The sequence below is a fragment of the Salvelinus fontinalis genome, chromosome 26 (assembly GCF_029448725.1).
Source record: "Salvelinus fontinalis isolate EN_2023a chromosome 26, ASM2944872v1, whole genome shotgun sequence".
NCBI lineage: Eukaryota > Metazoa > Chordata > Actinopteri > Salmoniformes > Salmonidae > Salvelinus > Salvelinus fontinalis.
In genome coordinates, this window is record NC_074690.1 from 10083206 (window position 1) to 10099415 (window position 16210).

Genomic DNA, 16210 nt, shown 5'->3' on the forward strand with positions numbered 1-16210 from the left:
ATTCCCACTTTCATTTCATACATACACTTCCGGTCAAAAGTTTTAGAACACCTACTCATTCAAGGGTTTTTCTTTATTTTAACTATTTTCTACATTGTAAAACAAAATTATGAAATAACACATATGGAATCATGTAGTAACCAACAAAAAGTGTTAAACAAATCAAAATATATTTATATTTGAGATTCTTCAAATAGCCACCCTTTGCCTTGACAGCTTTGCACACTCTTTTCATTCTCTCAACCAGCTTCATGAGGTAGTCACCTGGAATGCATTTCAATGAACAGGTTTACCTTGTTAAAAAGTTCATTTGTGGAATTTCTTTCCTTCTTAATGAGTTTGAGCCAATCAGTTGTGTAGTGACAAGGTAAGGGGGTATACAGAAGATAACCCTATTTGGTTAAAAAAATATGTAAAGAACAGCTCAAATAAGCAAAGAGAAACAACAGTCGATCATTACTTTAAGACATGAAGGTCAGTCAATACAGAACATTGAGAACTTTGAACGTTTCTTCAAGTGCAGTCGCAAAACCCATCATGCACTATGATGAAACTGGCTCTCATGAGGACCGTCACAGGAAAGGAAGACCCAGAGTTACCTCCGCTATAAAGGACAAGTTCATTAGAGTTACATGCCTCAAATTGCAGCCCAAATAAATGCTTTGCAGTGTTCAAGTAACAGACACATCTCAACAACAACTGTTCAGAGAAGACTGTGTGAATCAGGCCTTCATGGTCAAATTGCTGCAAAGAAACCACTACTAAAGGACACCAATAAGAAGAGCTTGCTTGGGCCAAGAAAATCGAGAAATGGACAGAACGGTGGAAATCTATCCTTTGGTCTGATGAGTCCAAAATTGAGATTTTTGGTTCCAACCGCTGTGTCTTTGTGAGAGACGCAGTGTGGGTGAATGGATGATCTCTGCATGTGTATTTCCCACCGTAAAGAATGGAGGCACTGATTTTTTCCCAATTCAAGGCACACAACCAGCAGGGCTACCACAGCATTCTGCAGCGATACGCCATCCCATCTGGTTTGGGCTTAGTGGGACTATCATTTATTTTTCAACAGGACAATGACCCAACACATCTCCAGGCTGTATAAGGGCTATTTGACCAAGAAGGAAAGTGGAGTGCTGCATCAGATGACCTGGCCTCCACAATCACCCGACCTCAACCCATTGAGATGGTTTGGGATGAGTTGGACCGCAGAGTGAAGGAAAAGCAGCCAACAAGTGCTCAGCATATGTGGGAACTCCTTCAAGACTGTTGGAAAAGCATTCCAAGTGAAGCTGGTTGAGAGAATGCCAAGAGTGTGCAATGCTGTCATGAAGGCAAAGGGTGGCTATTTTAAAAATCTGTTTAACACTTTTTTGGGTACTACATGATTCCATATGTGTTACTTAATAGTTATTTCATAGTTCTACAATGTAGAAAATAGTAAAAATAAAGAAAAGCCCTTGACTGAGTAGGTGTCCTAAAACTTTTGACCGGTAGTGTACATAATATAAGCATTGGATAAATAGAACCCACATTAGCCTACAATATAACCCAATCACGATCTGTAGTGTGTGATGATTGGGAGTGGTAGGCTATAGCAACTAACCAAGTAAATTAAATCAGTAGTATCAATCTCAATGGGATCACCCGTATAATAAACAGCTAAATATATCAATACTAAGATGCCAAATTATAGCAGGTGGTGGGTATAGCCTGTCCCAGAACTGTTTTGTGCTTTGCCTGAGATGGGGAGTAAAGTAGGTGTTGTCCTCACCAGATATAAGAGACCATGAGGATCAGTGGGCAGATGATGACGGCCTGCAGAACCTGCCAGTCTCGACAAAGGTATGCCATCCCTGGCATAAGGAGCTGCCCGCCCAGCACCACAAAGCTGGCAACCATGGTCATGGAGAAACGCCAGGCTGGTAGGCACAGCTCAATCCCTGGAAGAGAGAGCGAGAGAGACATGAGTCAGTAATATTACAATACAGACATAGGCACAGTCACAGTTCCAGACAGAGCTCGACCGCAGGGGGGGAGGGGAGGAGAAAGAGAGAGGAGAGACGTTAGCCTACGAGTCAAACTAAAATACAGATAGACACAGATTCTGATCACAGACACAGCTCCATCTATGATAGACAGTTTTATCTATGATATAGATGGTGCAGAGGCAACAAAAGGTCAACAATGTCACCCCCACATATACACAACTTGACATAGAGAGTGGACAGAGGGGAGAGTGGTGGCACTAGCTCCACTACACAGCTCCATCCATGGGAAGGAGAGGAGGTATCCTGATACCGATGCCACTATCGTGAACATTGTCTAATTACCTTGTCTGGAACTGATGCAATACCGAGGTAAGATCAGGGACATTGTATGACTGACGCCACGGCATAAATCGGCAATTATCATGCAGAGAATATGACGTCAAATATTTGCTTATTTTGTCTTAAGAGCACTGAAGAGTCACTGCCCTGAACTGAGCCCATTGCAGTGAACTAATGATGACCAACTTGTACTTACTTCTCCCCAGCTACGATAAGAAAGATCCTGGTTCATTCATACAGTCATTAGCATGCATGCCACCACCTCGCTAGCCGGCAGAAACACACACAACTCAGCCCCTTAGCTAGCTAGACGCTGCAGCAGCACACATTATACAATATATTAAAAGCAGGCAAGGTGTCTAATACTGTAACAGTTGCTCTGCCTCTTTCCTCCCCTTTCTCTCCCTCAGCCTTTTGTCCTCCATTCATTCCTTCCTCTACTTCTCCTCCTGTCTTTTTGACTTGTGTTTTCTTTTCTGGCGGCCGCATTCTGCAGCCGGAGCACGCGGCCCAGCTCCAGATGGGTCTTTCAAGGTGACAGGGCCGGGATAATACAGTGTCTGCAGGCTGTAGCTCCGCTCCACTCCCAAAGAAAAGCCTGGAATTTCAATTAGGATCTGCCCTCCTAGCTAGTATGAATAATGCTCTGTGTTCGTGGAACAGTAACACAGCTGGAACGACCAAGCTAAGAGGGGGAGAGCGGAGACGGGGGAGGAGGGGGGGAAGAAAAGAGGGAGTGTTGGGTTTGGTGTAACTTCAAACTGACACTAACAGTAACACAGCTGGAACGACCACGCTAAGACTGAAGAGGAGTGAGGAGAGGAGGGGGGGGGGGAATGTTGGGTTTTGGAGTAACCTCATCCTGTAGCTCAGTGGGAGTTTTGTGAGTAAAATCATGGGTCAATGGGAATAGCATTGGTTTGGTGTTATGTGGTTGTGAGGATCACACATACGGGCGCACTAACAGAACATTCTGTACAGAATTACTACGTATGAAAACATGTAAGACACTCATGCAGAAACACACACATCCCCTGACACACACACAAACAAACTCCTGAAGGGGCAGAATGGGGGTTGAGGGGTGAAGGTGGGGGCCACCTGAGCACCTTACTCCAGCTGACCCTAATCCTCCCCACCCCTCCTAAATCAGCAGTCCCACAATTCCCTGCTCCAGACCCGAACCGCCAACCATTAGCTCGGGCCGTTCCCTGCCTGCTGACACAAAGAAGCGCTCAGCTGATGTCAAAAGCAAAAACACTCACAGAAAGCCAGGGTGACAGGAGTGACCAAATGCACTAATAAAAGGGCTTTGGTGACAAGGTGCTCATTGAACGCCAGGGTGATATCATCGAAGGTTGACTAGGGGTAGCCTTACCAACAAAAGCGATAATCTTCTTATTTTGCTGCCTCTACCAATACAAGCAGTTGAGTAACACAGTGTGGGATCCTAATAGAGCATGCAACTTCAAGAACTGAACGTCCAGTGAGGCAAAGAAGGCCCATTGTTCTGAGAACACTACAATATCTGACCACTGACTTTTCCCCAGCAATCACATGATCTCCTCATGCCCTCCCCCCTTGCCTCACTGACCCCGGCTACTGGGTTTGAGTGTGTGTGTGTGTGTGTGTAACACACTTGTGTTCCCAGGGCCCGCTCCTTCTAAATACAGTACACACGGACATTCAGTTGAAGTCGGAAGTTTACTTACACCTTAGCCAAATATATTTAAACTCAGTTTTTCACAATTCCTGACATTTAATCCTAGTAAAAATTCCCTGTCTTAGGGAATTGCCTTTAAATTGTTTAACTTGGGTCAAACATTTTGGGTAGCCTTCCACAAACTTCCCACAATAAGTTGGGTGAATTTTGACCCATTCCTCCCATGTCCCTATGTGTAATTGCAAACCGTAGTCTGGCTTTTTTAATGGCGGTATTGGAGCAGTGGCTTCTTCCTTGCTGAAGAGCCTTTCAGGTTGTGTCGATATAGGACTCGTTTTACTGTGGATATAAATACTTTTGTACCTGTTTCCTCCAGCATCTTCACAAGGTCCTTTGCTGTTGTTCTTGGATTGATTTGCACTTTTCGCACCAAAGTATGTTCATCTCTAGGAGACAGAATGCGTCTCCTTCCTGAGCGGAATGACGGCTACGTGGTCTCATGGTGTTTATACTTGAGAACTATTGTTTTACTGATGAACGTGGTACCTTCAGGCATTTGGAAATTGCTCTCAAGGATGAACCAGACTTGTGGAGGTCTACAATGTTTTTTCTGAGGTGATTGGCTGATTTCTTTTGATTTTCCCATGATGGCAAGCAAAGAGGCACTGAGTTTGAAGGTAGGCCTTAATCCATCCACAGATACACCTCCAATTGACTCAAATGATGTCAATTAGCCTAATCAGAAGCTTTTAAAGCCATGATATAATTTTCTGGAATTTTCCAAGCTGTTTAAAAGCTTAGTATGTGCAAACTTCTGACTGAATTGTGATACAGTGAATTATAAGTGAAATAACCTGTCTGTAAACAATTGCCCTAGTTGCCCTAACTGACTTGCCACAACTTTGGTTTGTTAACAAGAAATTTGTGGAGTGGTAGAAAATTGTGTTTTAATGACTCCAACCTAAGTGCATGTAAACTTCCGACTTCAACTGTATACTGAACAAAAATATAAATGGAACATGGAACAATTTCAAAGTTTTTACTGAGTTACTGTTCATACGGAAATCAGTAAAATTAAATAAATTCATTAGGCCCGAATCTACAGATTTCACATGACTGGGAATACAGATATACTTTTTTTTAAAGGGTAGGGGCGTGGATCAGAAAACCAGTCAGTATCAGGTGTGACCACCATTTGCCTCATGCAGCATGACACATCTCCTTTGCATAGAGTTGATCAGGCTCTTGATTGTGGCCTGCAGAATATTGTCCCAAACCTCTTCAATGGCTGTGCGAAGTTGCTGAATATTGGTGGGAACTGGAACACGCTGTCGTACACCGATCCAGAGCATCACAAACACGCTCAATGGGTGCCATGTTTGGTGAGAATGCAGGCCATGGGAGAACTGGAATATGTTCAGCTTCCAGGAATTGTGTAGAGATTCATGCGACATGGGGCTGTGTATTATCACTCTGTTCACAACGTTAACATCAGCAAACACAATGCCATACATGTGGTTTATAGTTGTGAGACCGGTTGGACGAACTGCCAAATTCTCTAAAACGACGTTGAGGCAGCTTATGCTAAAGAATTGAAAATGTAATTCTCTGGCAACAGCTCTGGTGGACATTCCTGCAGTTAGCATGCCAATTACGCGCTCCCTCCAGACATCTGTGGCATTGAGTTGTGTGACAAAACGGCACATTTTATTGTCCCCAGCACAAGGTGCATCTGTGTAATGACCGTGCCGTTTAATCAGCTGCTTGATATACCACACCTGTCAGGTGGATGGCTTACCTTAGCAAAGGAGAAATGCTCAGTAACAGGGATGTAAACAACTTTGTGCACAACATTTGAGAGAAATAAGCTTTTTGTGCTTATGGAACATTGGACGGTACTGGGCAAATGTTACGTATCATGAAAGTGTGAGTCATGAATAAAACTGAGTCAGCAATATGGGCCTACTACAGTATCAAGCTATGGGATAGAAAGTCCCCATCCATCCATGACTCTGGGACTTCTGATAGGGAGGGATATCGCCCCAGGGGAGAGGAAGGGGGCTAGGGGTGAGAGATAAGAATGAAGAGAAGGAGGAAAGGAAGTTTGCAGATCAGCCAGTGGGAATGTACACCCAGCACAAAAGTGAACTTTACCCTGCTCAGAGGAAGCACTGAGTCTGCACCTTAACTCATCTAGAGCAGAGAGAGAGGGGAGGAAGGGAGAGGGGTAAGAGAAAGACGTGAACAGAAGGACGGAGGGGGTTCCGTGGTAGCCCTTGCTGTGAATCTCCCAGCCAGTCACAGATTTCCTCCTCTCTTCTGGCTGAGAAAATCCACCATTTATCCTGCCTAGACATCCTTATCTGTCTCTCTGAGAAATAGGGCTGATCTCAGCGCTCATTAATGTCTAGTGGGCCAGGTCTATACATCACTAACTGATCCATGTTCAGTTAAGCCTTTATAAAGCCTTTATTCCTTTGTACCTCCATAATTCAGCACAAACTGATCCTAGTTTAGTCAGATAGTTAAACCTGTGTCCTCCATGGCCCATTCATTCTGCTTCAACTGATCCTAGTGCAACCCTAGATCATCCTAGAATAGTCAAAATTAAATCAAATTTTATTTGTAACACACATGGTTAGCAGATGTTAATGCGAGTAGTGAAATGCTTGTGATTCTAGTTCCAACAATGCAGTAATAACCAACAAGTAATCTAACCTAACAATTCCACAACTACTACCTTATACACACACAAGTGTAAAGGGATAAAGAATCTGTACATAAAGATATATGAATGAGTGATGTTACAGAACGGCATAGGCAAGATGCAGTAGATGGTATAGAGTACAGTATATACATATGAGGTGAGTAATGTAGGGTATATAAACATAATGGCATAGTTTAAAGTGGCTAGTGATACATGTATTACATAAAGATGGCAAGATGCAGTAGATGATATAGAGTACAGTATATACATATGAGATGAGTAATGTAGGGTATGTAAACATTATATTAAGTGGCATTGTTTAAAGTGGCTAGTGATACATTTTTACATACATTTCCATCAATTCCCATTATTAAAGTGGCTGGAGTTGAGTCAGTATGTTGGCAGCGGCCACTAAATGTTAGTGGTGGCTGTTTAACAGTCTGATGGCCTTGAGATAGAAGCTGTTTTTCAGTCTCTCGGTCCCTGCTTTGATGCACCTGTACTGACCTCGCCTTCTGGATGATAGTGGGGTGAACAGGCAGTGGCTCGGGTGGTTGCTGTCCTTGATGATCTTTATGGCCTTCCTGTGACATCGGGTGGTGTAGGTGTCCTGGAGGGCAGGTAGTTTGCCCCCGGTGATGCGTTGTGCAGACCTCACTACCCCCTGGAGAGCCTTACGGTTGTGGGCGGAGCAGTTGCCGTACCAGGCAATGATACAGCCCGACAGGATGCTCTCGATTGTGCATCTGTAGAAGTTTGTGAGTGCTTTTGGTGACAGGCCGAATTTCTTCAGCCTCCTGAGGCTGCGCCTTCTTCACAACGCAGTCTGTGTGGGTGGACCAATTCAGTTTGTCCGTGATGTGTACACCGAGGAACTTAAAACTTACTACCCTCTCCACTACTGTTCCGTCAACGTGGATAGGGGGGTGCTCCCTCTGTTTCCTGAAGTCCACAATCATCTCCTTTGTTTTGTTGACGTTGAGTGTGAGGTTATTTTCCTGACACCACACTCGAGGGCCCTCACCTCTTCCCTGTAGGCCGTCTCGTCTTTGTTGGTAATCAAGCCTACCACTGTAGTGTCGTCCGCAAACTTGATGATTGAGTTGGAGGCGTGCATGGCCACGCAGTCGTGGGTGAACAGGGAGTACAGGAGAGGGCTCAGAACGCACCCTTGTGGGGCCCCAGTGTTGAGGATCAGCGGGGTGGAGATGTTACCTACCCTCACCACCTGGGGGCGGCCCGTCAGGAAGTCCAGTACCCAGTCGCACAGGGCGGGGTCGAGACCCAGGGTCTCGAGCTTGATGACGAGTTTGGATGGTACTATGGTGTTAAATGCTGAGCTGTAGTCAATGAACAGCATTCTCACATAGGTATTCCTCTTGTCCAGATGGGTTAGGGCAGTGTGGTTGCGATTGCGTCGTCCGTGGACCTATTGGGTCGGTAATAAATTGGAGTGGGTCTAGGGTGTCAGGTAGGTTGGAGGTGATATGGTTCTTAACTAGTCTCTCAAAGCACTTCATGATGACGGATGTGAGTGCTACGGGGCAGTAGTCGTTTAGCTCAGTTACCTTAGCTTTCTTGGGAACAGGAACAATGGTGGCCCTCTTGAAGCATGTGGGAACAGCAGACTGGGATAAGGATTGATTGAATATGTCCGTAAACACACCATCCAGCTGGTCTGCACATGCTCTGAGGACGCGGCTGGGATTGCCGTCTGGGCCTGCAGCCTTGCGAGGGTTAACACGTTTAAATGTTTTACTCACCTCGGCTGCAGTGATAACGGGCCGTGTCAGTGGCACTGTATTGTCCTCAAAGCGAGCAAACAAGTTATTTAGTCTGTCTGGGAGCAAGACATCCTGGACCGCGACGGGGCTGGTTTTCTTTTTGTAATCCGTGATTGACTGCAGACCCTGCCACATACCTCTTGTGTCTGAGCTGTTGAATTGCGACTCTACTTTGTCTCTATACTGGCACTTAGCTTGTTTGATTGCCTTGCGGAGGGAATAGCTACACTCTTTGTATTCGGTCATGTTTCCGGTCACCTTTCCCTGGTTAAAAGCAGTAGTTCGCGCTTTCAGTTTCACCCGAATGCTGCCATCAATCCACGGTTTCTGGTTTGGGAATGTTTTAATCGTTGCTGTGGGTATTACGTCGCCGATGCACTTTCAGCTAGCTAAGTCAGGGTCCTCCATCATTCAGCTTTAACTCATCCCGTTACATTTTTGGGGGATAGTCTGGATAATCCATCTGTAAATGCTCTACAGATGGTCACACCATCAACATACTATCTGTTGATAAGAAACTGCTTGCTAAGACCCATAGACAATCAATTAATGAAAAATATAAAATGACATGGAAGCTACAGTATACGGATCCCAGACTCGTACATTCTGCACCATGGGAGCTCCTACATTCACATAGGGTCACCGACATGAACTCAGTCTCAGCATTACCACAGACACATTCACTCACTCAAACCCACCCCCCTCCATGTCTGTCTGCACTTCAGTCTCTTCTCTCCCTCTGTACTGGGAGATTAATCATCTGGATACGGACGGATGCACACACACACACACACACACTAATAACCGACAGGCAATCTGTCCGAGCAGCAGAACCCAGCCATACATACTGCAGCAGGAAGGGGAACAGAGCTGGCCCAAATCCTGTCTGAATAAACCAGCTTTACTATCCCATCCCCAGAGGGGAAACAGACCAGGATAGAGCATGGCAAACAGGGGATACGCCGTCATCCATCTACTTTTTAAGAGTAGATAAGTGTTTTCCTGTGCATCTTCTCAGTTTCTCTGTGCAATGCTAAATGTATAGCAATGTAGATGTACAGCAGATTCTTATCTGTACATTAGAGCTAGGAGTAGGACTATGTATGTAATTAAGTTGAAGTGAGTGCAGACTCTAGTGTCTCTAAGTTGTAACTACACAGAATAATCAATACAGTCCAGTAAGGGTTGTAAGCATAAAGACTACAACACGTCAGACTGGAATGATGGACTGATCAGATAGTCAAGAGTACATTTCATTTAATGTCACTGCTTCACAGTGATCAAGATACAACTCTGCTCCTTTAGCACAAAAAGAGCAAGAACGTGATGAAGTCACCTCCTGATGAAGTCACAAGACTAGATTTCCCGGTGAGAATATCACATGACTTTCATCTGGAGGTGTTGAATTATGAATAGATGAACAAATATGGTCACGTAGAGGACGCAGTGATTCAAAGTAACTGACTTAACTCATTCCATCTTTATAAACATGAGGAGAGTATAGACGAGTTAAATCAATCAAATAATCACAATTATTTTTAAGTTATTTCTTAATGAGTGTAAAAGTTGACTAACTTAACCCTTTGTGAAATATAACCCAAGTTTTCAATAATAAGGAAGTGTTAGGCATTTGGCAGCAACATGTAGTCAAATCTGGATAATTCTACACACACAAACTTGTGATTCCTACTAGTACACAGGGCTGGGGCACTCCTAGCTAGCTGTTTGGTGACATCATCAGCTCTACCAGCTCATCTCTCAACAAGATGCCAGAGTCCTGAGACAACACGAGTATGTCGTGAGCGTGGCAGGCGGGGGCAAGCCTGGGGAATACACTGCAGCCAGAGAGTGATATCATCAAGTATCGTCTGCTTAGACACTGTTCAACATCCCAGGATCACATGTGCTCTGGAATGATACAGTATATGAAGCAACAATCCGAGGCCTATGTTCAGGGTTGATATGATTTCTATGTGCTGTAGATATACAAAATACTGAGATCTCCCTAATACACTGTATACTTTTGTGATTAGCCTAATGAATAAGAGTATGGTCGTCAACATTTACGATTCATTAAGTTAAAAGAATAAATTGGCAATATAGGCAACTAAATGTATCCAATGACCTAGCTAAAACAATAAAAATTAAGACTAGTTAAATAGTTGAATTCAAAGCGCAACACAGGCTGGGAAAAAAGTAAAGTGACCTACATAGCTGGGGCAAGACATGAGCTAACAATAACACACAGGGAAAGAAACAAATCTAGCTTGCTAAGGCTACCCACAGCACCTGAGCACAATAACCCTAGCAAAAATGCTAACATACTGTATGCCTACTGATGCTACAGCGCAAAAATGTTAACATACTGTTGGCATCGTCAGTGATGGAACTCTGAGGTAGAAATAGCACTTCATTTGATTAGTGATTCTGCTATGTTTTAAAAATAGGGTGGATATGGATGTGCTAGTCTTAATATGGCCCACTGCTTTGGAGTGCACACAACCTGGCCTTTGCAGATAAATGCACACATTAGCACAGCAAACATTCACACGTGTGCCAGCATAAAAAAAAAAATAGATTGATAACATCAAATCCTCACCAAAAGAGTAATAATGAGTCAACACATAGATAGTGAGCTATATTCCTATCCCTCGCTCCATTTTCCCCACCCTCCGTCTCTCTAGAGCGCTGCCTTTGTCTCTCCCACTGCTCTCCCTCTCCCTCGTCTGGATTGTGATAGAGGTTGTGTCAGGAGCCTCACATCAGCCCTGTCCGCCCCTGCAGTATGGCTGAATCTGACAGGCCAGTGCAGCGGAGCGAACAAAGGCATTTACACAAACCTCTCCCCTACCGGGGCTTACCGCCCACCGTACAGCTCACTGAATGGCTGGCTGGCAGGCACTGGGGATATAGTTAAGGGAGGGAAACAGAGGAGGTTGGTTATGTTCTCTTAGTAACCATACCCTCAGTATTTCCTCATACAGGTACAGTAAGGCCCCTAAGCAGCATCCAGTGCCCAAACATACCATGTCCAACACTTTCAGGCGGGGAATAACAGATGGAAGCTAGATGGAAGGGAGCACCTTTCCTACGTAATTAAAGGGGAATTACTGTCATACACACTCCAGAGCCTTGAGTCACAAGCAGAAATCACAAGTCACACAGAGAGTATGTCAATCAGCTCTATATCGTGCAGCACTGCGTCCTGTCTCTAGGTAAGATGAAACCACACTGACAAGACAGTAGCTTACATGGTGGTTTCCATGGGGAAATATCATTGTTGACAGTGAACCCTGCAGGGTTTTACCTGGATTACAGTCCCTCTCTTTAGATCGACGTTTGTGTACGATTAACAAAGCAAAAATCAGACTCCCAGGATTATGACTACGCACTCACAGCCACACTTTAGGAGAAGGAAGAAGAAAGAATTCCGTTGATGTGGGAAATCTTGGAGTGCAAGGCAAGGTGACATAACCACGGTGAAATACCTTTAGTGTATGGTCATTCCCTTGGTCCAATCATGGTACCCTTGACCCAGCACATTCATAGACGGTAATGCCAGCGCGTTAAGAGTCTATTCACTTACATATCTGCCATATACACCGATGCTCCAACACTGCCCCGAAGCTCCGTCTAAACATTAATAGGATATGCCTCGCTTGCGATACGGTTTTGTAAACATTCGGAACTTAACCATCATATCAGCAAGATAGAATTGTCAAAACTAAAAGAAAAGGTTAAATTACTACACAGCTTCATAGGGTTAGGTTCCCACACAGCCATATTTCCATGTTAGAGCACTTGTTTACGGAAGACAGAGGTGACCACCTGTTCTAATTAGCCATCTAGCATCTCCGAATACCTGTGTGTAACGAAAGAAGGATCCCAGAAGTGTTGTAACTGACATATTTTAATACTGTCGGCTGCAACTGTGTTAAACAGGTTAAAACTGTGTACACTGTGTGTGGAAAACATTAAGGACACCTGCTCTTTCCATGACATGGACTGACAAGGTGAACGCAGATGAAAGCTATGATCCTTTATTGATGTCACTTGTTAAGGACTTGAAATGAAATTATGGGCAGAAAGACAAATTCAACTCCATCTTTCATCGAATCAGATGGCTTATTCATCACAAATCCATTTGATGATGCCAATTATTTTTATGATTATTTCATTGGCAAAGTGGGCAAACTTAGGCAGGAAATGCCAACAACGAACAGTGAGCAATTGTATTCATGCATAAAAAAAATCTAATAATGAAAGCACTGCAATTTTGAAAAGTTAGTGTGGGAGAGTTGGAAAAATTATCAATCAATAATGACAAACCTCCTGGCATTGCCAACTTAGATGGAAAGCAACTGAGGATGGTAGCTGTCTCAATAGCCCCTCCTATCTGTCATATTTTTAATCTGAGCCTAGAGGAAAGTCATTGTCCTCAGGCCTGGAGGGAAGCCAAAGTAATTCCGCTACCCAAGAGCGGTAAAGCGGCCTTTACTGGTTCTAACAGCAGACCTATAAGCTTGCTGCCAGCTCTTAGTAAACTGTTGGAAAAAAATTGTGTTTGAACAAATACAATGCTATTTATCTGTAAACAAATTAACAACAGACTTTCAGCATGCTTATGGAGAAGGGCACTCAACATGTACTGCACTGACACAAATGACTGATTGGTTGAAAGAAATTGATAATAAGAAGATTGTGGGAGCTGTACTGTTAGATTTCAGTGCAGCCTTTGATATTATTGACCGTAACCTGTTGTTGAAAAAAAACTTGTGTTATGGCTTTTCAATCTCAGCTCTGAATCCACGATATGGCAATCTAATAGAACTCAAAGGGTTCTCTTTAATGGAAGCTTCTCTAATGTCAAACATGTAACGTGTGGTGTACCACTCTCTAGGCCCTCTACTATTTTCACCAATGACCTGCCACTGACATTAAACAAAGCATGTGTGTCTATGTACGCTGGTGATTCAACCATATACACATCAGTAACCACAAGCACAGCTAATGAAGTCACTGAAACCCTTAACAAAGAGTTGCAGTCTGTTCTGGAATGGGTGGCCAGTAATAAACTGGTCCTGAACATCTCTAAAACTAAGAGCATTGTATTTGGTACAAATCATTCCTTAAGTTCTAGACCTCAGCTGAATCTGGTAATGAATGGTGAGGCTGTTGAAGTTGAGGAGGCTAAATTACTTGGCGTTACTTTAGATTGTAAACTGTCATGGTCAACACATATAGATTCAATGGTTGTAAAGATGGGGAGAAGTCTGGCCGTAATAAAGAGATGCTCTGCTTTTTTGACACCACACTCCAAAAAGCAAGTTCTACAGGCTCTAGTTTTGTCTTGATTATTGTCCAGCTGTGTGGTCCAGTGCTGCAAGGAAAGACCTAGTTAAGCTGCGGCCCGGAACAGAGCTTCACGTTTTGCTCTTCATTGTAATCAGAGGGCTGATATAAATACTATGCTGCCAGTCTCTCTTGGTTAAGAGTTGAGAAGAGACTGACTGCATCACTTCTTTTTATAAGAAACATTAATGTGTTGAAAATCCCAAATTGTTTGCATAGTCAATTTACACACAGCTCTGACACACACACACTTATCCCACGAGACATGCCACCAGGGGTCTTTTCACAGTCCCCAAATCCAGAACAAATTCAAGAAAGTGTACAGTATTATATAGAACCCTAATTGCATGTAACTTCCATCTCATATTGCTCAATTAAACAGCAAACCTGGTTTAAAAAAAAACAACTGATAAAGCAACACCTCGCGGCATAATGCCTCTCCCCTATTTAACCTAGATAGTTTGTGTGTATGCATTGATATATAGGTTACGCGTGCCTTTTTTTAAAATGTATATAGTTCTGTCTTTGAGCTGTTCTTGTCTATTGATGTTCTGTATTATGTTTCATGTTTTGTGTGGACCCCAGGAAGAGTAGTTGCTGCTTTTGCAACAGCTAATGGGATCCTAATAAAATACCCCCCAAAAATACACAGAAAAAATATGAAGGGGAGGATACAGCTTAAAGAAGGATTTTTAAGCCTTGAGAAAATTGAGAAATGGATTGTGTATGCGTGCCATTCAGAGGTTGAATGGGCAAGACAAGATTTAAGCGCCTTTGAACAGGGTATGGTAGTAGGTGCCAAGTGCAACGGATTGGTTCAAGAACTGCAATGCTGCTGCGTTTTTCATGTTCAACAGTTTCCTGTGTGTATCAAGAATGGTCCACCACCCAAAGGACATCCAGCCAATGTGACAACTGTGGGAAGCATTGGAGTCAACATGAGCCAGCATGCCTGTGGAAAGGTTTTGACACGTTGAAGAGTCCATGCCCAGACAAATTGAGGCTTTTCTGGTGGTGGTGGGGGGGGGGGGGGGGGGGGACTACATATTAGGAAGGTGTCCTTAATGTTTTGTACACTCAGTGTATTTAGCAAATTTGAAATTATATTGATGTGATATGAAAGTAGAGGGATTTATGTTTCTACAACCGTATGGCAATTGAGAATCGATTCACGTTTAGATTGAGTATTTGACTGTTGGTTGCCAGAGCCAGTTACCTCTGAACAGAACATAAAGTCCTTGGACGTTAAAGGAGTAGCCTCGCCTACACTCCTTAACAGTACATCTTGAACTATCCTTGACCCAAATACTACATGGTTCTTCCCAGGTTTTCCCACACCCCAAGTCTCAGCTGTGTTGATATGAGAGCCTAGATGCCTGGCATCCCCAATTCTACCATTATCCCTGAAAAATGTAGATGTTTTGTGAATATAACTTTTTTGGAAAGTCTAAATATACCTCTCCTGTACATAGCAGTATTACGTATTTTGTGATATAGAGGGTTAGGATAACAACAGTGCCAATATCTGAAGAGAACCCGCATTAGTAGAGTTGTGGCAATACAGAGGGGAGACGCAGAATGTGACGTATACCGCCTCCACATTAAGAACAACAATATAGGCAACGGTATAGCTAAATGACTTGACTAGCTGGTAAAAAATTAAGAAAACTCCACCCATTCCATAGAGTAATTATTCCAAACTCTATTGGTTGGCATTTGCACAACTTGAATGGCGAGTTCAGACATAATCTAGACAAATCTGTAAAGCAAATATAGTACAGCCAAACCATGGGTATGCTACAAATCAATTATACCAATCATTCTAAATGCGTGATGACCGTGTGAAAGTGTTAACAAGTAGACAGCCAATGTAGTCCCGACATAATGAATCCTCTCAGCACATAACCTTCATGGAAAATCCCCATATCCTTGCTCTGCCTTTCTGCTGTGTGTTCCTCAACAACACTGATGGAGAATGAAATGCAGTCGGTTTGAACTCCAGGTTCGTACATAGTCTTTTACCACCGTTGCCGGAGTGATTCAGTGGCACTCCTTAAAGCGTACGTACACTCTACAGTATTTACTCAGCAATCACTGATGGCAGTTGATAATGAGTGGAAAAACAGGATAGAGAAAGACAGGGCGGAGAGGTGGAGACTAGAGAGAGAGCGAGGGAAAAAGAGGGTGGAGAGGGACAAAAGAGTTGGCGAGACAGACAAAAAGAGGGTGGGCCTTAATTTAATTGTGTCCATACATACTGTATGCTGACTAGATACTGTGTGAGATGACTTTGCGAAAGCTATGTAAACAACCAACCATTGAATGCAATTATCAAACACAAAACAAACTGACAGAAGGTCCCAGCCATCTATTT

The 16210-nt window shown here is 43.5% G+C and overlaps 1 protein-coding gene across 1 annotated transcript in view; it reads right to left on the bottom strand.

Moving 5' to 3' along the window:
- The window catches only part of LOC129823623 (mucin-2-like), a 65101-nt gene that overhangs the window by 19810 nt on the left and 29081 nt on the right, over positions 1-16210 (bottom strand). The window contains exon 4 of the mRNA XM_055882480.1: positions 1775-1943. Coding sequence (XP_055738455.1) covers positions 1775-1943 — 169 coding nt within the window. The remainder of the gene's footprint in view (positions 1-1774; positions 1944-16210) is intronic.